General features: G+C 38.8%; 1 protein-coding gene across 1 annotated transcript in view; it reads right to left on the minus strand.

Moving 5' to 3' along the window:
- Nucleotides 1–24,779, minus strand: part of GALNT2 (polypeptide N-acetylgalactosaminyltransferase 2) — a 255,773-nt gene that overhangs the window by 107,499 nt on the left and 123,495 nt on the right. The window contains exon 2 of the mRNA XM_021000444.2: nucleotides 10,600–10,693. Coding sequence (XP_020856103.1) covers nucleotides 10,600–10,693 — 94 coding nt within the window. The remainder of the gene's footprint in view (nucleotides 1–10,599; nucleotides 10,694–24,779) is intronic.

The raw sequence follows: 24,779 nt of genomic DNA on the forward strand, positions 1-24,779 counted from the left end.
CTCCTTAAAAGGCCTGGGAAACTTGCCCTCACCACTTTTACTTACACTGACACTTGTGAACAGTCCTGGTTCTACTAAGCCCCTGGGCTCCCAGCCAGGAGATAACCTGAATTCATATCAGCACAGATTAGGAGCAGAGACACCCCATCTTCAGGCACAGCAACTTGGACCTCCAGGAAGCCGTCCCCTCTAGGAAAGGAGGCACCACAAATTCCAATCCCAGATACTTATCAATGGATACCAAATTACAATTACACTGATAAGCTTTGTTACAGAAACATGTGACTGACATTGTGAACAGAGGCCATTTCACAGTGAAGCAATTTCACAATGGTCAACAAAGGGAGGACAGCTGTTTCCTGGTCTCTACTGACACGGGTTGGATCTGAATGGGGAAATCAGATATTAAGAACTTTAGAGAGCCTGCACCTACTATGCAAAGTGTTGATACTCCTTAATCTGGAGATTCCATTACTAGTCTTATGCCAGAAGGAAACCATTAATGAGGAGAAAGTCCTCATCTATACCAAAATATTTATAGTAGCACTTTTTGTGATACTTGGAAATAAAGAAGATACCGATGTATTGAACAATGGCTAAATATATGGTAGTACATGAATTTAATGTAATACTACTGTGCTGTAAGAAATAATGAATGTAATGCATATAGAGAAGCATGGAAAGATATATTTGAACTGATGCAGAATGAAGTAAACAGAGCCAAGAAAACAAGACACACAATAATTACCACAATGTCAATGGAAATTGACAAAATCAAAAGCGAATGTAAAGCAAAATTATAAAGATCAAGTGTGACTGAAAAGAAGAGTTATAAGCAGACATTCCCAACTAAAACCTTCCTGGAGCTGGGAGGTCCACAGGTGTTGCACATTATATACGTTTTCAGACTTTTTCAATGAATTGATCAGTTGTGCTGATTTTTTTTCCCCTCTTTTTTTTTGCATTTAAAAAATATTATTTGTTATATAGGATGGCCCTCTGGGAGGGTGAAGGATACTGGGAAAAACTATGATGGCATAAAAATACAAAGGACATCAATAAAAACTTTTTAAAAAACGATGACCAAGGATCTTATTCTCCCTAAGTTCCCATCTGGGGCAAGAGTGCTCAAAAGCAGGAGCTTGAGCCATCACTGTTTAAGTGCATTGTTTAAATGTGGATAAAGCCCTGGATTTGGAATCAGGAAGACTCAAGTTTTAATTCTGCCTCAGACACTTACTAGCTCTGAAACCCCTGGCAAGTCACTCAACTCCTCTGAGCCCAGTTTCTCGATCTAGTAATGAGGTTAAAAAGAGCACCCATCTCTAAGGGTCCTTGTCAGGATCAAATGAGTTAATACATATTAAGCACTCTGCAAACTTTAAATTGCTATGTAAATGTTAGTATTATTATTATTGTTAATTATTACTATTACATTAATGGAGCAGTAGATGCAGTTTGGGGTAGTGAGAAACAATTCAATATAGAGGATAAAATGATGGAACTGAAATTAGGAAGATCTGGATTCAAACACCACCCAAATATGTGATCCTGGTCTTCCCGGGCTCTATCTATCTCATCTATAAAATGAGGAAGCTCAATCTGATGAATTCTAAATTCCTTTCTAGCTCAAAATAGACGATCTCTGATCCCATGATCCAGAGGATGGGGGAGTTTGAAAAAGGCAACTTGGGGCAGCTAGATGACACAACAGATAGAGCATTGGTCCTGGAGTCAGGAGGACTTGAGTTCAAATCTAGTCTCAGACAAGACACATGATACTTACTAGCTGTGTGACCCTGTGTAAGTCACTTAACCCCACTGCCTAGCCAAAACAAATGAACCAAAAAAAAAATGGAACTTGGCATGATCTGACCTTATAGAGTCCCATGGTGACCAAAAGGACAATACTAATGCCACCACATTCAGGAACTCTGCTCAAAGCCACTTTACATTGCTTTATTCCCTTAATTATCAGCTTACTATTTCCATATCGGAAATCTATGAATCCGAATGAGAATTCAATTCAGTATACCCTAAGTATTAAACTAGGTTCCTAGTCCCGAGAACTGAAAACAATCTGTGTTCTTAAGGAGTATACTAATCTAGGCTGTGGAAGGTGGGAAGGGGTACACAAGATAATTATGGCACAAGGAAGGAAGATGAAATAACTCCAAAGGAGAGATCGCAAAAAAGTACTATGAGAAATTTTGGAAGGAGGTCAGGGAAGGTTTGATGGACAAGATGGCAACTCTCAACTGTACCTTGAAATAAGGGGAGGATGGAGAGGACTGAATTGTGGGCAGCTGTGGAGGTTTCCAGACTCCTCAATCCACGAATGCCAAAGACAACTTAGAAGGTCAGTGGGAAAAGTCTGTTTCTGTTGGTGCTGAGACAGGAAGGTGGGGTTTCAGCTCCATTCCCCAAGAGTGTGGCCCTGGGGGGGGCATGCTGCTTCCCAAGCTTCGGGCCCACAGACTGAGGGGGAATCCAGTGGCTGATCAGAGAGGGACTGCAGGGATCTCTTTGCCAGTGCTTAGGCAGGAATCTCTTGCTTTGCCCGTGTCTGGATCTGGGTCACAGTTCTGGGCAGCAGTGCTGGGGTGAGGAGGACTGGCATGGTGGAGCTTGAGTGGCTGTGGAAGGAACCCTCCTCACAGTTACAGGACAGAAAGGAATACTTGTGGTCACAGGCCAGGAAAGGAGTAAACACCTCGCCCCTTATCATACCACCTTGGAAGAACTGAAAATTTACAGGTCCCTACAAGTATCTCTGAAAACAGCTAGATAAACCCCTGAAGCTTGGGACAGTACATTCTCCACATTGGAAGCAGACTCTTACCTTAACAAAGAGTTTAAAACTCAAGTAATTGGCTGGGATCATGAGCAAGCAGCACAAAAAGAGTCAGACTATATTATCTTACTTTGGTGAAAAAGAAGATCAAAATATACAACCAGAAGAAGACAACAAAGTCAAAGCTCCTACATCCAAAGCCTCCAAGAAAAATATGAATCAGTCCCAGGCCTTGGAAGAGCTCAAAAGGGATTTTGAGAAGCAAGTAAGGGAAGTAGAGGAAAAACTGAGAGTGATGCAAGAAAATCATGAAAAACAAGTCAACAGCTTGCTAAAGGAGACCCAAAAAAATACTGAAGAAAATAACACCTTAAAAAATAGCCTAACCCAAATGGCAAAAGAGGTCCAAAAAGCCAATGAGGAGAAGAATGCCCTAAAAAGAAAAATTGGCCAAATGGAAAAGGAAGTCCAAAAGATTACTGAAGAAAATACTTCCTTAAAAATTAGAATAGAGCAATTGGAAGCTAGTGACTTTATGAGAAATCAGACACAGTAAAACAAATCCAAAAGAATGAAAAATTAGAAAACAATGTGAAATATCTCATTGGAAAAACAACTGACCTGGAAAATAGATCCAGGAGAGAGAATTTAAAAATTATTGGACTATCTGAAAGCCATGATCAAAAAAAGAGCCTAGACATCATCTTTCAAGAAATTATCAAGGAAAACTGCCCTGATATAGTAGAACCAGAGGGCAAAATAGAAATTGAAAGAATCCACAGATCTCCTCCTGAAAGAGATCCCCAAAGGAAAACTCCTAGGAATATTATAGCCAAATTCCAGAGTTCCCAGGTCAAGGAGAAAATATTACAAGCTGCCAGAAGGAAACAATTCAAGTACTGTGGAAACACAATCAGGATAACACAAGATTTAGCAGCTTCTACATTAAAGGACCGCAGGGCATGGAATATAATATTCTGGAGGGCAAAGGAGATAGGATTACAACCAAGAATCACCTACCCAGCAAAACTGAGTATAATCCTTCAGGGGAAAAAATGGTCATTCAGTGAAATAGAGGACTTTCAAGCATTCTTGATGAAAAGACCAGAGCTGAATAGAAAATTTGACTTTCAAATACAGGACTCCAGTGGAACATGAAGAGGTAAACAGGAAAGAGAAATCATAAGAGACTTATTAAGATTGAACTGTTTACATTCCTGCATGGAAAGATGATATTTATAACTCATGAGACTTTGTCAGTATTAGGGTAGTTGAGGAAAAAAATTATATGTATGTATATGTAGATAGATAGATAGAGGGCACAGGGTGAGTTGAAGATTAAGGGGTCATATCTGGAGAATAAAATTAAGGGATGAGAGAGGATTATACTCAGAGAAGAAGAAAGGGAGAGGTAGAATGGGGTAAATTATCTCACAAAAAAAAACAGAAAAGAAAAGTCTCTTACAGTGGAGGGGAAACGGGGAAGGTGAGAGGGAATGAGTGAATCTTATTCTCATAGGATTTGGCTTAAGGAGGGAATAACATACACATTCAATTGGGTATGGAAATCTGTCTTACCCTACAGGAAAATAGGGGGAGAAGGGGACAAGAGAGCAGGGGGATGATAGAGAGGAGGGCAGATTGGGAAAGGGGTAATCAGAAGTAAATACTTCTGAGGAGGGACAGGGTCAAAAGAAAGAATAGAATAAATGGGAGGGCAGGATAGGATTAAGGGAAATAGAGTTAGTTTTTCACAACATGTCTACTATGGAAGTGTTTTGCATAACTGCACATGTACAACCTATATTGAGTTGCTTGCCTTTTCAATGAGGGTGGGTGGGGAGGGAGGAAGAGAGAAAATTTGAAACCTAAAGTTTTAAAAACATATGTTTAAAAAAATGTTTTCACATGCTACTGGGAAATAAGAAATACAGGAAATGGGGTACAGAAGTCTATCTTGCCCTACAGGAAAATAGAAGGGGAAGGGGATAAGAGAAGGGGAGAGAGATAGAAGAGAGGACAGACTAGGGGAAGGGATATTCAGAATGCATGCCATTTTGGGGTGGGGGGAGGGGTGAGATGGGGTGAAAATTTGGAATTCAAAAACTTGTGGGAGCAAATGTTGAAAGCTAAAAATAAATAAATTTATATTAAAAAAAAAGAAATAAGGGGAGGATGAACATGGATAGAGAGAGTGAGGGAGGTAGAGGGGAGCCCATCCTCTCCATTAATGGAGGGTATCATAGGCAAACAAAGATGAGAGGCAGCAAAACAAGACCAAGGATGAGCAATAATACAGTTTGGCTTCCTGATAAAGCTGGCCAAGTAGGTTGGAGCCAGATTGTGAAGGGTCTTTAATGGGGAAATATTTTGCTGGAATTCCTAATCAATCCATTCATTAGGATAAAGTTTGTTGTAGCCAATGTGATCACATAATAAAGAATCAGAGTTTGAGAGTAGGAGGAGACCTCAGCAATCATCTAGTCCAAATAGGGATCTCCACTACAACATCCTCACCAATGGTCATCCAACCTCCAATGAGAGGGAATGCATTCCCTCTTCAGGCTGTCCATTCCACTTTGGACAGCTCAGTGGCAGCTAGGTGGAATGGTGGATTGAGCACTTGGCCTGGAATCAGGAAGACCTGAGTTTAAATCTGACCCTGTGTGACCTTGGGCAAGTCACTTAACCTCTGTCTGAATCAGTTTCCTCAACTACAAAATGGGGATAATAACAGCACCTACCTCCCAGGTTTGTTGTAAGGATCAAATGAGTTAATAATTGTGAAGTGCTTAGTACAGTGCCTGGCACACAGTAGGTACTTAAAAATTCCTTCCTTCTTTCCTCCCTCCCCAATTGTTAAAATGGTTTTCTTAACATACAGACACTTCAACATATTGCCCAAAGAACGTCTAATCCTTTTGCGTGTCACTCCTTCAAATATTTGAACATTTCTCTGTCTCCCTTTCCCCCAGTTTTCTCCAAGCTGAACATCCCAGGTTCCTTCAATAAAATCACATAAGACCAGGATTCAAGGACCTTCACTACTGTTGTTGCCTTTGATGCTATAGCCATTTGACAGTGAGCTACTTGACAGCAGAGACTTTGTTTTGTTTTAACTTTCTTTGTCTCCCTAGCATTTAGCACAGTGCCTGGCATATACTAGGTGCTTAAAAAAAGGATTACTGTGATTAAGCAATGCCCTTCCTAAACTATGGTATCCAGAAATGAACAGAGGCCCAGATGTGTTCTAAAAAAAGGAAGAGTAGAAGGATTATCACCTCCTTTTTTTGTCCAGATCTGTGATTTCACTGGTATGAAAAATTAGCAAGGAGAAAACTCCTTGTACTAGTGCATATCAGCAACTGCTTGGCAACTTACAGTTTTAAAGGGATGTCTGGGTTACAAGAGGTTAAATGTCTCATCTAAGGTCACATAACCAGTCTGCACCAGAAAAGGAGCTGACTCTAGTTCTTTCTAACCTTGAAGTCTAGCATTTTTATTCACTTGGAGTGTAACAGGGCCCTCTCACCACCTCCTTATTCCTAAGAATTATGCTTCTATTAATGCAGTCCAAGACCTCATTATCTTTTGGGGCTCACACTGCTGACTTGTATCAAGCCTGCTTTCCGTCAAGTCTCTCAGGTCTTCTCCTGACAAACTACTGTCCAGCTTCCTCTAACCTTGTACTTGTGAAGCTGGTTTTTTAAAAACCAAGTTTAAGACTACATTTATCCCTACTGAATTCCATCTTATTAGCTTCAAACTCAATGCTCTAGCCTGTCAAAAAGTTCAGAGGTGTTTTTTTTCTTCTTTTTTTTCTGCCAATAGAATATAAGTACCTTAAAGGCAGGGACTACTTTGTTTCTGCCTTTGTATCCTCTGGACGTGACACAGTACCGAGAACATGGGAGGTGCTTAATAAATGCTTGCTGAGTGAAGATCTTTTGAGATCCTTCTGGATCTAGCCTCCCAGATTCATGACGTCAGCCTTACTGTAGACTCCTTACTCTCCTTCATCCCACATGTTCAATTAGTTGCCATATCTTGCTGTTTCTACCTCCATAACATCTTTCACCACTGACTCATTCTCTCTAGTCACAGAATAACCACTTTTGTTTGGGTTTCCATCACTTCTCAACTAGACTACTGGTTTTTCTGCTTCCAGTCTCTCCCATTCCAATCTTTTCTCCACACGAAGTGACTTTCCTTAAGTGCAAATCTAAATGTAACTTTCCCCTACTTAATAAATTTCAGTGGCTCTCTACTGCCCTTGGATAAGATATACATTTCCCAGATTGGCTTTTAAAGTCCTCTACATCCTGGTTCCAATTTATATTTCTAAGGTCATTATACATTATTCTTCTTTGCTCACTCTATGGTCCAGCCATCTGTTCTTCAAATACAACACTGTGATTCCTATCTTCACGCCTTTCCACTGGGTGCTCCTCCCTGCCTAATCCAACATCATTTCTGCCTCATAGAGTATCTCTCTTTCTTTAAGACCCAGTTCAAGCACCATCTTCTACACAAAGCCCTTTCTGTTCTTCCCCAAATGCTCTAGCTAACTACTTTTTTAGAAAATTTATTCTAGACATAGTTATTCTGTATACACTTATACATGCATACATTGTCTCCACAGATACAATGTAAACACCTGGAGAATAGGGTCTGTTTCATTTTTAAATCTGGTTTCCAGTTTATTTATTTCTTCTCTATGTTTTAATATCACGCCATTTGGGATTATTTTGTACTTGCTGACTTTCTAATTACTAAATTTGTATTTAGTTCATTAATCCTCTCTTTTTCTACTTTGTTAATGCATGTTTTTAAGGATATAAATTTTCTCCTGAGGAATTCTTTAGCTGCATCCCAGAAATTTTGGTATGTTGTTTCTTCATTATCAATTTCTTTATATAATTATTAACTATTTCTATGATTTATTCTTTGACCTACTCATTATTTAGGATTTCTTTCTAAGTCTTTATTTGGGTCTGTAGCTTTAGTTATTGCTCCCTGAAATGATTATTATTTTTATCAAAAAGAAAAAGTCTACAAAGGATATGTTTGCTATTTCAGCAATATTTTTATACCCTAAGAGATGGTCAATTTTGGTCAACAGATGGTCAAAGTTCCATATGGTGCTAAGAAATATGTATATTCTTTAGTGGTCCCATTTAGAATACACTATAAGTCTTTTAGCTCTAGTTTCTCCATCAATTTGCTCAATTCTATATTTTCCCTCTTATCTTTCTGTTCAATTTGTCCAAAACTGAGACAGGGACATTAAAATTCCCTGCTAGTATTATATTGTTATCTATATCTTCTTGCAATTCAATTAATTTTCTTTTATAAATTTAGATGCTAAGGCATTTGAGGCATGTAAGTTAATGTTAATATTGATCTATTGTCTATAGTTTCTTTTTGGACTAGTGTAGTTTTCTCATCTCTTTTTAAGTTGTGAATTTTTATTTTTGTTTTGTCTGATAACATGATTGCAACAGCAGCTTTTTTTTTTTAATCTGCCTGATGCATAGTGAATTTTGTACCAGCTCCTCGTTTTTATTCTATGCATGTCTTTGCTTTTGACGTATGTTTCTTGTAAGAAGTTGATCATGGCATTTTGTTTTCTTACCCAATCTGTCACTCTTTTTTATTTTTCTGTATTATTTAATACATTTCCATTTTAAGTTATGCAAGTTAGGTTTCTATTTGCTTCTTTTTGTCTCTAACATTGTTTATTTTTCTGATTTGGAAGGCAGGACAGGTTCGTTTTCCTCTGTAAAGACGGTGCTTTGTCTCTTCAGTTATTTTTGCTAAATCTACTTTTGAATATGGTAAGTGCTTAAAAATACTCATTTATTAATTGACTATCCCTCTATTCCCACCCATCCTCCATATAGCTATGGAAATGATACTCTTGAGAGAAAATCTGTCACTCCTTTATTCAATCAACTCCAGTTACTTCACTATTTCTTTAGAATTAAATATAAACTCCTCTCTTTGGCTTTTGAAGTCCTTCACAACCTATCTTTTGAGGCTCATTATTCATTACTCTCTTTTCCAAATGGTGGAAGGTCAGCCAAACTGGCCTTCTCTTTGTTTCCCAGATATGACATTTCATCTCCCATCCGTGCCTTCTCACTGGTGCCTGAAAGCAATGCCCCCTCACTTCTGCCCCCCCAATCCCCTTATTTCCTTTAAGACTCAACTCAAGCATTTAAGCCATTCCTCATGTCATCACTTGCTAGTGCCCTCAGTCTCAAATTATGCTGCATTTAACAGCCTTGTATTTATGTGTGTGTGTGTGTGTGTGTGTGTGTGTGTGTTTCTATGTATTTTCTCCCATGCCTGGATTGCATTCCTACCTCACCTCTGTCTTTTGTGTTACCTTGGACAAGTCATTTAACCTCTCTGGGTTTCAGTTTCCTCATCTGTAAAACGAAGGGAATGGCCTTTAAGGTCACTTCTAGTTTTAAATCTATAACCCAATAGTGCTAATGATGACTGTGCTATCCAGGGTATTGTTATCCCTCTCAGTTTTGTAACATCTACAAATTTGACAATAATGCTCTATCCCAGTAAATGAATAAAGATTTTAAACATCCAGAGCCAAGCACACATCCTTGGTGTGCTCTACTGCAGTGAAACCTCCTTCCAAGCTGACACTGAACCACTAACAGCTATTCTAAGTCTGACCTGGATGATCTAGAGACCACAAATCTCTAGTCATGCCCAATATCAACTGGGAAGAGGACGAGAGAGAGAGAGAGAGAGAGAGAGAGAGAGAGAGAGAGAGAGAGAGAGAGAGAGAGAGAGAGAAGTGAAGATAATTTATTATAACTGGTACAGTAGGAAGAGGCCACAGGAAAAAGGAAGAAGGTTGTTGGCAACCTAACAGTACCTAGAGCAAAAGCAGCAGTCAAAAGCTACTAGCAATATTTCAAAGATGGAAAAATCATTACAGTCCTGTCTCTTTAAGACAACTAAATGCACAATAGATAAAGAAGGATGATAGTGGGCCAGTGGATACTCTACATAACTGACCATATTTGCTAATAGAGAAAAGACTCATTTTATTTTACAATCCAATATAAAGAGAACTAAAATTTAATGGTTGGGGATAGCATATGCCTTCAAGATTGTTCTTATTCGGATGGGAAAAATCCTCAAGCTTTAAAATAACTCCATGTAAGTACAGCAGATAACTGAGCGGATTAAAAAAAAACATTCTGGGGTAAGTTAACTGATCCACAAAATGAAAAATGGATCCCAGGTCTACATTATTCTTCTTATAAAGAAATACTCATTTGGTAACTATTATACACAAGGCACTAGTCACTGTGAAGGTAATCCCTATTTTCTAAAGGAAATTTATTTTCTATTACTTGGAGCTATTACATGGAAAACCTAAGATCCCAGCAAAAGAGAATAGAGGATACGGACCTAAAGGTCACCTAAACACCAATGGATTCTAGGAAAATACTTTTATAAAAGAGATAGAGCCATATCTCTCCAATGGACAGAACAATGAAGAGGGGAGGGTAGACGAGGGTTAAAAGACGTATCTAATCCTCAATCACTTTAGGACCCTGAAGACTAACAGTTCCTCTAGTGCTGTCAAAGTCATCTGATCCTGTGAAATCCATACCTACCCCACAAGAGCTACTTGCATAGTCTGCTGCCAAGTGCCACAGATTAGAACTTTGTAGGCAAAACAACAAGACTTTGCCATTTCTATTTTGGAATTACCATCGTCAGCTCCAAAGGCTGGAACTGGCCAAGTAAGAATAATGTTGTAATACCTGGAGGGAGAGTCTCCACATTCTGTGCTTTGTCGTCCCCATTGTTACTGTGCAGGTCTTTCTTTTTAATTGGGTCAATTTCATTCCAGTCCTCCTGGAGGAAAAGAAAAAGATACCAAATGGTTTGTTTGTTTATTTTGTTCTTTAAACACATACTCCACCCACCTTCACCCCAACCAGACCTTATCAAAGTGTTGAGACTGCAAGGGAAGACAGGGGTGGGAATTATTTTCTTTACAGTGATTTTTCTTTCTGTTGGCTCATATTATCCTTTAACATCAGGAACTCAAAGATAACAGTAACTGGGCAGGGCAGGGGTGGGTGTGAGGAAAGCCAGGGAGAAGAAATTGTTAAGTCCATAGTGTAGTATAATTTTTTAAAAATTACACCCATAAAATTCTTATCCATCCAATTCCTGCTCTGTCTCACCAAGGGATGGAGCCTCTGGTTCCCAAAGGCCATAACTGGAATGCCCTACCCAGTAGGACAGGCTTCCAAATTGGAACCAATGACAGGCTGCTGCTACATTCCAAGGATTAGTGGAGCAAAGTTCAGAGATTCTCATTACGGTAAGTCACAGGGAATGAAGATTTTTTTCTACTACAACAGTAAACACAGTCTAAGGAATTTCAGTTTATACTTGTGGAGGGACTATCTACACTGGTAATATCATTAGTTCCTTGAACTAAATACAGTTACTAAAGTTGACAGAATGAATAAGCATTTACTAAGTGCCTAGAAGGTACAGAACACTGTTGTCTGTTGTTCAGTTGATTCAGTCATGTCTTACTCTTCATGACCAATTTGGAGTTTCCTTGGCAAAGATACTGGAGTAGTTTGCCATTTCCTTCTCTAGCTCATTTTACAGAGCAGCAAGATTGTATCAGGAAGATACAGATTGAGGCAATGCAGATTAAGTGACTTGGCCAGGGTCACACAGTTAGTAAATGTCTGAGTGCTAGGCACTTATGAAAACTAGAAGTGACTTTGAAGAGAGGCACTATGGTATACTGGTTCTCCCCTAGACTTGAAATCTGGAAGACCGGGGTATGAATTTCTCCACAGACATTTAGTAGCTCCATAGGTTGGCAAATCACTTAAATCTCCTTGAGCAGCAGTTTCCTCATTTGCAAAATAAGGATAATAAGATTTTTCTCATAGGATGAGATATGAGATGATATAATGTTAAGTAAGAGCTTTGCAACCTTAAAACATTCTACAAATGAGAGCTATTATTATGATCTAAACCAGCCCTTTGTTAGTTTGTTTTTTATTAATGCCTTTTCTTGCTTTGAGTTTGGCTGAATGCTACCTGTGCTCTTTAAGGTTCATTCGAGCTCCAAAAAGAAAAACTAAGGCCCCTCCTAGAACCACTTCTCAGCCAATGGAATGGAACTATTAATGAAGGATCAGAAATGGAGGGTGCCTTGGCACTCTTTTGTTCAGCGAATTTACTTCTAGAAGTTTATCAGTGCAAACAAAGACTAAATAATAATACCACTATCACAGAGGTGAACGCATTTTCCATATACCTTCAATCTAGTTCCTGAAGCCAAAATGTAACGGGGCTTATTCATATTTTCCTCTTATACAGCCCAAATCAGAAGTATCCCACGACTAGCAATTTTTTTTCATTTTGTCTACTGTACATCAAGCATCGTCATCTAAAAAGAAAATCAATAGTTCCCATGTATCTGATCAGTGGTAACAAACCAGCCTTCAGGGAGAGAGATAGAACCAATCAACCAATAGCATGAACTCATTCGGCCAGATTCGAATATTTAAAACATTACAGGCTATGAGGTTTGGAAAACTTCCTCACTGGAAACATTTTAGCTCTTTAAATTACAATGTACACAGTGGGCTTTTCAACTAGTGAAATAATTTAGCAATCAAGCCAAGAGACCTTTTTTTTTTTTTTAACAAATGCAAATTCCTCTGCCAAACCAGAGCCACATTTCCATTCAAAACTGATATGGGTATTTACTAAGAAAGTAGTACCTAAGCCTCTTGCCTCTAAGTTCAGCTTTCCTTTAGTTTTTAAGCCTGCAATGAAGATATCAAGCTAAAGGTACCAAATCAGTGTTGTCATGGAAATAACAGGCTACTGTGTCACTTGCAGAATCACTAATTTGCTGAAAAATTGAGCAGAAAAAGCCTAAGGTTCAGGAGGGAACCAGCCTTTATAAACCTTAACTAGTTAACCTGGATCTTTTTGTTTTAAAGTCAATCCTGTGTCAGCAACCTTTCCAACATGAGGTGGCAAGTGACAACCTCTGTTCTTCCATGAATCCTATGATTATGGGAACACAATTTTAACCATATCATTGCCTTCCTCAAGAAGTTTCCATGACTCTCTATTGCTTCTAAAATAAAATACAAACTCATCTCTTTGGTATTTAAAGTCCTTCATACTCTGTGAAAAGAGAGTTGGAAGACCCAGGTTTAAATCCCACTTCTGACACCTTTTCCCTGTGTGATCTTAGGCAAATCCCAAGCCTCAGTGTTCTTATCTGCAAAATGACAGGGCTGGAGGAGACCACTATGGGATTCCATCCAGTTCTACATCTCTGATGTTATGGTCTAGTCCAACATTTTACTCTTCATCACCTACTTTCCATTCCAGGCTTACTTCCCATTCTACATATATTCTATCTCCTATCTTGGTATCTTTGCACAGGATCTATACATTTCCATGGGATGGCATCCTCATTGCCTAGCATAGTGCATGCATAATAGGCCCTTCACAATACTGAGTTGAGTTGAATTGTTGTTTTTGCCCTTTGTTCTCAAAGAGGACCATGGCATCAGGAAGGTGATGCCATGACTTGCAAGTGAACTGGATTTCAGTGAAGGAAGGCTATGCAAAGTCACCAGCTTTACTTTCTCCTCTGGAGCATCTGGGTCCGTGGCAAGATATAGATCAGGATGAGTAGAGACAGCCCCCACTGAACCGAGTAAAGCTGAATGATTAAAAGGATTCCCACAAAGTGGAACCAGCCATGTCCCTCTAGATCTGCCTAGCTGCAGAAAAACAGCCTGAAGTCCATCTTGCCACAGGAGTGTCATGAGTCACTGGCTACATTTTTCAAATTTAAGAATGGCATTAACATCTTCAATAAGGTTTCACCAGACTGTCTTTTCAGATCATCTACCACTTGGCTCAGGGGGTAGAACTTCCCTTTTCCTCAGAAACAAGATCTGACACAGTCCAAAGTTAAACTTGACCCACCCACATCCCTCACAAAGCATGGTTTGAGAATAGCAGGCAAGAGGAAATTACAACAGCCCTAAGCAAAAATAAGAAATTTGCTTTTAGCACCTCCGAGCCTTTCCTTTATGTGTCTTTTATTTAGGCTCTTTGACAACTTCCTCCAAACATACATGACACAGAGCCCTCCAGCCCCAAGGGATCAAAAATAACCTTTAGTTGTAAAATTTAAAGCATTAGCTTGCGCAGTCAGCCCAGTAAGCTCTCCTGGGGTGTCCTGAAATGATACCACTTGATGACAACCGTCCCCACCCATGAGTAAGGATGCCCTTCTATTTGTGCATAAAATGGCCCATTAAATAACTACAATGATCTTCAGAACCAAAACACTAATGAGAGTGGCAGCTGGATACCATGGCTAGTATACTAGACCTGGAGTCAGGAAGACTTGAGTTCAAATTTGACCACAGACACTTAATAGCTGTGTGACCTAGGGCAACTCACTTAATCTCTGTGTGCTTCAGTTTTCTCATCAGTAAAACAGGGATAATGATGGCATCTTCTCCATTGGATAGTTGGGAAGATAAAATGATATACTTGTAAAGTACTTTGCAAACCTTAAAGCATTCTATAAATGCTAGTAGTAATAGTGATAATATTAATTATTATTAATGTATTTCATAATTAATAATGATTATGCTAATACACTATTACTATAGCAAAGAATTCATCTAAGGAAAGTTATGGGAGTCATATATGCCCCCCCAAAACACCAAAAAAAACCCATACCAAAAAAGAAAGTAGAATTCAGAGAAATCATTGTCAGAGTTATGGTATATTCCACTGTGTTGCAGAAAGCTGAACTGATTATTTGAGTCTAGAGTTCAGAACTGAATATGAGTCTAGAGTTCAGAACTGAATATGAAATTAACTATCACTTGAATAACGAAAATAAAAGTGAATCAACAAATTTCAGATCTGTCCCAAAAAAGTAAATGGTCACATGCAGTTAAGTCTATTGAAGTGACTGACATCCACTGATAAAAGAGTCCAGCTAGTACGTCAACCAAGCAGCAAGCCAATGTCTGTGGATACAGTACAACCTAGTTCACTGCCTATCCAATTCTTACTGTCCAAGGCCTATCTTAAGTCCATCCTTTTTCATGAACCTTCCTTGAAGAGCACTAAAGCTGGCAATCAATGAATCAGGGAACTATTGTTGGCTTAGCCAAGTCCCTTAAACTCTCTAGGCCTGTTTCCTTGACTGTTAAAAAAAAACAAACCAGGGGGGGCGGGGGCTTGGTTAGACTAGAAGACTTCTCAAGTCCTTTCCAGCTTTGAAAATTCTATTCTATCACTCATCACTATTCAATTACAAACCCCATTCTACCATCTGTAATGGTTGCCCACACTATTACTGTTTTAACTCTGGGCTAATTCAATTAGGATCACAGATTTGAAACTAGATAGGACTTCAAATGTCACCCAGTCCAATATCTTTAATTTATAGATGAGGAAACTGAAGCCCCTAGCGGTAAAATGTCTTGCCCAAGGTAATAAATACCAGAGCTAGGATTTACATATAGGCATTCTGCCACTAGCATTTTATTACATTATTGTCCTATATTGCTTGCTTCCTCTATGTATGTCTTGTCTCCCACCAAAGGTTTTAAACCATTTCAAGCAAAGGTCTGGATCACTGAAAACCTCTAAAGAGCGAAACCTGGGGCAGGTACTTCCTTTACATCCTTCTAGGTAGAAAAAGAGGTGGAGTCTGGCTCACCACAAAAGGAGTAGTAGGTGAAACACCTCATAGAGGCATTCTGTTATTGGATGAAATGTTTAACCACATTATTCTATGAATCTTTCTTTCTTTTGTTTCTAAATATTCATTTAGAAAATACTTGTTGATTAGGGGAGAAAAAAAGGTAGGGATGAGGTTGTACATTTTTCTTGTATTCCCCCATAGGACAAAGAAAGTACCAACCAGGCACAGTGTAAAGTGCTCCATAAATACTTGTTAGAAAGAAATGAATGTGCATTCGACTTCTCTAGATTTCTGGTTTATCTGAACTGCTTTGTAGTCTCAGGCTGACTCTCACAAGACCTCTTCATCCTCTTTCCCATATTTACATATGTTGAGAAGGAAATGGGTGGTTAAAGGAAGGTATCAATGCACAGGAAATGGGTGATGTCAGTTCATAAATGGAGATGTCAATACACAGAAAAAAAAGCTTTCCCAATTATCCAAATGCAGGTATCTTCAGGTCACAGTCCCTCCCAACAGATATGATTATATTCGCCTGGGTAAAAGAAAACTGACAGTGACAGCCAGGTCTTCCTTCCTTTTAGTGACAAGTATATACCACTCAGTTTAAAGAGTAACGATTCAGTATGATGCTGGGTCAAAAATGGCGGAGAATTTTAACTCCCTAAACCAATGAGGATGCTTTTACTCTCTATGATACAGATCAGTGTCAGGTTTGAGGGTGGAGAGGTGTTGATGCTGAGTACATAATGACAATACAGACAAGTGATGGTTTTAAAATACAGGGTTGAACACGTCAAGAAACTTCCATGGTAGGGAAAGCTAATTCTACACCACTTTGCCAAAAGAAGAACTCTGGCCCTTTAAACATGACATCTTTCCTGATCTTCTCTCCTATCAGCTAAAAATTATGTCTCTCTCCTTGAATTTTTCAGGCTACTCTGTTCCTATGTACTTAATCATTTTCTTAAACATTTACTTAAATACATGTCTTGAGAGCAGGAGCTGTTTTCTTTTTCTTTCATCTATGATTATCTAGTAGCTAGTACAATGATATAAAGATTTATTCTGTGAAGTTTGCATTCAGTCAAAAGAAAGCCCTTGAGGGCTAAGAGAGCACATGCAGCCTCCAGGCAGCAGGTTCCCCACTCCTGTCTTATAAATAGTGGGACCTTATAAATGTTTGCTACATTGAATTTGGACCTTGGGAAAGTCACCTAATCTCTTCAGGTCTGTTTCCTCATGTGTAAAATAAGGAATTCGGGCCAGTGGTGCAGTGCATAGAGAGTTGGCCTGCAGCTGGAGGACTCGAGTTCAAATCTGCCCTCAGAAACTTAGGAGTTGTAGGACCCTGGGCAAGTCACTTAACTTCTGCCTGCTTTAGTTTCCTCAACTGCAAAATGGGGTTGATAACAGCACTTACCTCATAGGATTGTTATAAGAAATCAAAACAGATTTGTAAAGTACCTAATAAATGCTTGATCTCTTCCCCAACCCTTCCCTTCTCTATAAAATTGGCATGAGGTAACTGAAGTTTATACACAGAATGCTTTAAGTCCCCAACAGGGTACAATCTGAGAATTTAAGGATGGGTAAACTTTAAAAAAATCAATAAAAAATTAAGCCAAAGAACCTAGGTTCAAATCCTGGCCCTGCCAGTTACAAAGTATGATCAGGGGCCTCAGTTTCCTCATCTGTAAAATGAGAGGAATTGGAATAAATTATCTCTAAGGTCCCTTGTTTTAAATCTTAGAATATTGTGGATATGCTCAGCTAAAAGTGACCCAGTGAATGAGCTGCTGACGAGACAAGGACTTTCTTCTAACTTCCCTCAGGGAAATGCCAATCAAAAATGTAACTAATATATAATTAATCTGCTAGACTGCATTGTAACACATTGACAGTAATATTATTATAACAGAAATGTGGAGGCCTTCATGGAATCTGGAAAAAGAAAGAGCCCCACAGTGGGCCTTTATCATTGTTGTTCAGTCATTTCAGTAGTGACCAACTCTTTGTGAACCCATTTGGGGTTTTCTTGGCAAAGACCCTGGAGTAGTTTGTCACTTCCTTCTCTAGCTCATTTGACAGATGAGGAAACTGAGGCAAACGGGGTTAAGTGACTTGCCTAGGGTCACATAGCTAGTAAATGTCTGAGGCCAGATTTGAACTCAGAAACTCCCTTCCTGACTCCAGGCCAGGTGCTCTATCCACTGCACTACCTAGTTGCCTGCATTTATCATTGCTTCTCCAATACTTTCTCTACTACACAGAAGAAAGTCTTGACCAGGTAAGAGTAGCAGGTATGTATACCTTTAAGCAGGAAGGTGCCTGTACATAGTAGAGATCCAGGATGATATTCCTTTAAGATTGAACCTCTTTTATTCTCACTATTTTCACCAAATATTCTAGTACTAATCTGGTTTTATAAACAGCCTTTCCTACTGGGAGGAAAACGTATGGCCCTGCAGACAAATATCCCAGTTACATTTCTTATTGAAAATTAAGAAATTGATATTCTAGTTTATTAATCAATCGTGTCTGTTGGGTTCAAATGAATCAGTTCCTACATCTGGGTGGGCTAATAAAATGGAGTTTCTGAGATTTCAGAGCTGAGGGCCAGACCATATCCACAGGGTATAACGAAAGTCTTATGTTAATTTTATTTCTATCTAAAATGCCACTGGCATTCCAGCAAATTGGCATGTTTTCAGAAAAGGCAATTCTAACAGATTTGCTTTATAGGCTACTTATGAAAAATAATGTCATATAAATGTCCACCAGCTGCAATACAAAGCCAAGCTCTAAAAAGAATAGGAAACAGGATTGAGAGTTTGAATGGATCTTTAGAGATCTAGTTTAAATCACTTATTTTACAAATGGGGGAAGTGAAGTGCAGGGATGGTAAATATCTTACCACAGGTAGCAAGGAGCAGAAGCCTCTCTTCCCCTACTTTCTACAAAACTTATTTGATGCTCCACTTTGAAAAAAAATTATTGTCAAGGGTTTTACAGTACACAAAATAAATATTTATCTATCATTCTATAAAGCTGACTGATGCATGTCTCTGATGTATGGGTCTCTCTGACCAAGGGGCATACTTCTCAAGGATGGGGACTCAAAGAAGCTCAACTGACATAGTTCTGACTAGATCTGACTGCACAATTGTCACTGTCTCTCATCCAGAACTTACAAATGCTCTATAAAGGTAAGAGAGCAACTGAGCCATAAACCCCAATAGGAATGGACACCGCCCCCCCCCCAAACATTCCGCCAGAATGACAATGCTGGGGGAAGATACAAAACAGAATCCCTCAACAATCCCTCCTGGCCTCTCTCATTCCCCTATTCCTTCCTGGAACTCTGTCTTCTCAAACCCAGGAAATAGTATTACTCATTGAGTTAGGGGCAAGAGTGGAATTATTCACTGAATTAGGGGTAGGATTAGAAGGAGCTGGGCATAATTACTCATGCATATAACCCATGACTCATCAATATTGTCACACAAAGGTTGGCATTGGTCTCCACGATCTACTTTGCCACATACTAGCAAGGTGTAGTCTGGTCGACCTCTGACTCTCCTAGTTCATGGCATCCAAATCTTTTTAACAAATTAAAGTTGGCTTTTTAAAAATTTTTTTATCGATTCTATCTGTAAGCTCCAGGACCTAGCACAATGTCCTGCATGCAGTAGGTGCTTAATAAACAGGAGTGCTGGGGCTTTTGTCGTCCTTGTAACATTCACGCAATGGGAGGAAATGGGGGTAAAAAGCAAGACTGTGAAAAATGTTTCCAGGTTACTCAGAAGCAGTCTCAAATACTGTGGCATAAGAAGACACTTGGAAACAGAATTTCAGAGCTGAAAAGAACCTTAAGGCTCATAAAATCAAGGGATCCCCAGCCTTTTCTGGTTGAGTATCTATTCATCTTTTGCTATATCCAAAGCCTTAGGATGATCTCAGAAGATAATCAGTAGAGGAGAGGTGATGCTGACTCAGGGATAGTAGCCAAAGGGCTTAAAGTTTTTAGCTCTAGAGGAGATCAAAATGAACCTTCTGGAGACTTCAGATTTATTCTAACCCCTTTACAGAAGAATCTGAGGACAAGAGAACAGTGCCTGGCAAACAGTAGGCATTTAATAAATTCTTCTTTCCTTCCCCTCTCTTCCCTATCCCCATTTCCTGTCCACCATTCACTTCTTATTTCGAGGAATATATATATAAAGAGAGTTGAACCTGGAATCAGGAAGACCTGAATTCAAATCTGGCTTCAGACACTAACTGTGTGACCTTGAACAAGTCACTTAACCTCTGTTTGCCTGTTTCCTCAACTGTAAAATGGGAATATTAACAGCACCTACCTCCCAGGGTTGTTGTGAGGATCAAACGAGATAATATATGTAAAGCCCTCAGGCACAGTGCCTGAACCTTGGTAGCCACTATATAAAAGCTTCCTCCTTCCCTTCCCCTTTACCAGCAGAAGATGGATTAGCCTTATATAAAGCAACTAAAGACAGGATGGTTCTTTAAACAAACGAAAAACAACAACTACAGGAACAACAATCCTTTTGGTTAAACAAGGAGTCTAAGAGCCCTGCAAACAGCGTCAGGCTCCGTTCATCGTACAGAACTCTCATCAGGGCCACTGAGCGTGGCTATCACTACTTTTGTCTGAAGTACAGCTTACATACTTATGAATATAGATGTTTATTAGTCGTTAGGATTTTGCCCTATACCTCTATATTTCATCAGTATCACTGTCTATAAAATTCTAGTCATTAATATTCCATAGTGATGCCAAATATTGCTGGCAGAATAAAAGGATATAAATAGATCTGTTTCTGTATTTAATCTTCCCCCCAATCCAAAATACTTCTTGTCACTGTTACATTATCTCAGCTGACTAGACCATATGCTCAGAAGCAGATTATAGGACTAAAAATATCATTTGACTGATGGGGTTTGATTTAAATTTTTTTTTGTCCATCAATTGTCTATTTTCACAGTCATTTAAAACTGTTCAATAACCATTAACCTTCATTCCCCAATCTTCAATCAATGGACAGGTTTGGAAAATCGCTGAAGTTCTGTATATCATATTCACTAGGAGTGATAATTTATATTCCCAGAGACAACTTGCTTACAAAGAGTCCAAAGAACTTTACCAATATACTAAATGGAAACCTTGCTAATTCAACAAAAATTTATTAAATGTGCCTACTATGTGTAAGGCAATGTGGACACAAAAATCAAAATGAGAGAGAGAGAGAGAGAGAAAGAGAGAGAGAGAGAGAGATCGAGATCAATCCTAATGGAACTCCATTCAAGTATTGCATGAGAGGGGTAAAGTATGCAATTTACATTAAAAAATATTTTAATATATAGAAAACAAGCATTTCCATAACAGAGTATAGTAAAAAAAAAAGATGGCTGTACATGAAAGTACAACTTTGTTATGTACAACTTGTTATTCCTTTTAAATACATAATAAAGTTATCACGGAAGTTGCATGTTTACCCCATGAGGCAAGAGAACCCAGCAGAGAACAGAGCATGGTAGGCTACTTAATATCCTGTATTCTTGAATAAATCACAATTTTTTATATAAAATTGAGTTCCAAATTTTCTCCCTCCTTCCTAAGACAGTAAGCAATTTGATATAGGTTATACATGTGAAATTATGTAAAACACATGTCCATGTTAGTCATGTTGTGAAAAAAGAAACAGAAAAGGGGGAAAAACATGCAAAAAGTAAAGAAAGTGAAAATAATCTCCTTCAATCTGCATTCAAACTCCATCAGTTCTTTCTCTGGATGTGGATAGCATTTTCCATTATGAGTATCTTGGAATTGTCTTGGATCAACAATCCATAAAAACTGATGGGGCAGCTAGATGGCTCAGTGCATAAAGCACTGGGTGTGGAGTCAGGAAGACCTGAGTTCAAATCTAGCTTCATATACTTACTAGCTACGTGACCCTGGGCAAGTCATTTAACCTTTGGAGTAGTAGTAGGTGCAACTTAGAAGCCTGGAAGAAGGACTTTTGGAATCAATGCAGATTCCATTTGGAAAGGCAGATAGTATGCTAAGACCTGCAGCAAATGGTGGCACCTTCATATCTGGGCCACTTCCTAGGTACAATGGCACCATTATATGGATATTATATGAACTTTAGGCATGTGAGTGTTATGTAACATTTCAACAGTACGTGGTGGAAAACAATGAGTAAACGAAACGAGAATCCAGAGTTTCCATGGTATCTCAGTATAAGGCTTTAATTATAAACAGGGTCACTCACTCTGCCTTTTCTATTGTCTCAGAAGTATTGCTTATGTTCAAGCACATATGAAACAAGTAGGATATCAAGATGATCACTGGGCTGTTGCATTCAAGTCCAGATGAATTCAATTCATCATAATGGAAGTCAATAACTTTTTTCCCCATCATATATGTACATGGCACCATTAATACCTTTGACCCCAAAGGACCCTGTCTGCCTTAATCATATTTGCTTTTACAGTCTTATTTTGGGCATTTTGTTCTGTTTTATTCAGGTGGAGTGGGGGAGGTGGCTCTCTGTTCCTCAGTTTCCTCATCTGTAAAATGTCAGAGGCTGTAGGAAATTGGATTAGATAAACTCAAATAGAAATGGGGACCACTATATGGTACATAAGGATTCCTGTAGGCCACAGACTGATGTAGAAAACCACATATTAATACCATCTGTGTTTTATCGTATTTTTATTTATTTTGTTAAATAGTTCCAAATTCCATTTTAATCTGGTTTGTGCTTCCTGTTTGACATCTCTGGATTAGATGCCCTCCAATTTTTCTTCCAGCTCTAAATCTATAATTCCATGAATACAAGCACAAATAGTTTAAATTTTATTCCAAAAGTAATAGGGAGCCATGGAAGGTTTTTAAGTGATCAGCCACTGTTATTAGCACAGTGTACCAATAAAATGATGAGAATTATCTTACCAAACTCTCCAGCACTGGTGTGAGGGTCAAACACTAAAAAGCATATGAAAGTACTTTGAAAATTACAAAATGCTATATATAAATATAAGAGAGGCAAGTGCCGGACAATAGATAAAGAGCTAGCCTCAGAAGATCTGGGTTCAAGTTGAGCCTCATACATATTGGCTTTCTTCCCTGGACTAGTCACTTACCTTCTGAGTGACCCAGACAACTCTAATTAAGTTGCAGAGAAGATACTGATTTCAACTGGTAAAATAGGTTTAAAAAAAAAAAATATATATATATATATACATATACATAAATACTGATAAATAAATGCACAAAAAACCACAAATGCAAGGTAAAATTAGCACAATTAAGCCTGTTAATACTCATGATCTTGGATAATAGACTTGGGTTCAAACTAACTATACTTCCTCTCTACTTTTTTGTTGTTGTTCAGTCACTTTTTAGTCATTTCTGACTCTTTATGACCCCATCTGGGGTTTTCTTGGCAAAGATACTAGGAGTAGTTTGCCATTTCTTTCTCCAGTTCATTTGACAGATGAGGCAACTGAGGCAAACAGGGTTAAGTGACTTGCCCAGGGTCACACAGCTAGTAAGATTGTCTGAGATTGGATTTGAACTCAAGAAGATGAGACTTACTGACTCTAAGCTGGCACTCTATCCACTATGCCACCTATAGCTCTTCCTTTTCTACTTTATGCAATATAAGTTAATAAACCTGCTTTTTTCCCTCATATGATCAGTTCACTCACTTAACAGTATGCTTAGATTTTTATTTACATAAATGGAAAATAATTACAAAACACAAATCGATGGCATTGTCTGCCAACTACGTATTTCTCAGATATCAATTCCTAAAAGCAATTAAAAACCTCTCTCCCTTTTTAGGGAACTGAGGTCCAAATCTCTTTGATAAAAACAGATTTTGAGACCAGTTTTCCAATGAGAATGATCCAATGAGAATGATCAGCATAGCTCTGGGAAAAGTGAGGGAGAGAAAAGCCCAGCTGTAATCTATTTCACCCCTACAATTCTCTTTTCAAGTGTAACAAATCAATCTGAAACTATCCTGCTGCCTAAAAGCAGATGACTGAAATTAAAGGCACACTTGAACTTGAAACTCAAAAGTAGCAAGCAATCAGAACACAGCCAATTCTTACTCCCTTGTCTTAGATGATAGTTCATGAGACAAGGCCACTTTGGGGCTGCCCATCAAATATTACTGGACACAGGACAACTTTCCCTTCCAACGCAGGGGGAAGGGAGTCTGTAATTAAAGTCTATACGTTAAGTAAGCACTTACTACTTTTGAAGGAGGGGCATTCACATTCAATGACCACTTAACCTCAGACTTACCTCTAGTAAACACAAGTAGCCACAGTTTGGGGGAAGGAGAGCAGTTAATGCTATAGAAATGATGACAACCAAAACCTTATAATACTGTCATGAAGTATGAGGGCTGGAAGAGACCTTAGATATCATTATATGACCATGTCTGGTCACATATGTCCACTCCCTTCATTTTACAGATATGTCTGAAGCCCAGAGAGAGTAAATGCATTGTCCAAGGTCACCCAGGCAATAAATAGCAAAGCCAAAATATGAATTCAGATTTTCTGGCTCCAGACGCAGGTTGCTTCCAATATACCATATTCTTACTGAACTGTAGCCCCAGGCCTGTCACTTTAGCCCAATCTCTTCAGCATCTATCCTAACTACCAGGATGAAGGTTTTCTTTGCTTTATGCAATTCAACTCAACATCTCAGCTTTACTAAGTTCCAAATATATGTAAGGCAACATGCCTGGAGCTGAAAATGGAGAGACAAAAAATAAACAGTCACAGTCTTCAAGGAGCTACATTATACTGGGATTGATGCATTTCAACAAAGTTGGTTAAAGGGAAAATCTGTTTTCTCACTTGCTTCCATTTTCATTAAAGCAGAGCTCCATCCTCTCAGAATGAAACATCCAGGAAGTCAAAGAGGAAAAGTTGGTGAAGAAGGAGTTAAGGGAAGAGGTAGCATTGACGTACAGCTGTCATTAGAAGTATACCTGCCTGGCTATCTCAACCTCCTGTAAGTGCTACTGCAGGTCTATCTGCCCCACTTACTAGTGAGTGGTATTATTCCTGGTCAGTCACCAGCCTCAGAGCCTTTGTTTCCTCACCTATGAACTGGGTACAATACTACCTGCCCAGCTTACTTTGTATAAACTT

The sequence above is a fragment of the Phascolarctos cinereus genome, unplaced genomic scaffold (genome assembly GCF_003287225.1).
Source record: "Phascolarctos cinereus isolate Bilbo 61053 unplaced genomic scaffold, phaCin_HiC Scaffold_5;HRSCAF=322, whole genome shotgun sequence".
Lineage (NCBI taxonomy): Eukaryota > Metazoa > Chordata > Mammalia > Diprotodontia > Phascolarctidae > Phascolarctos > Phascolarctos cinereus.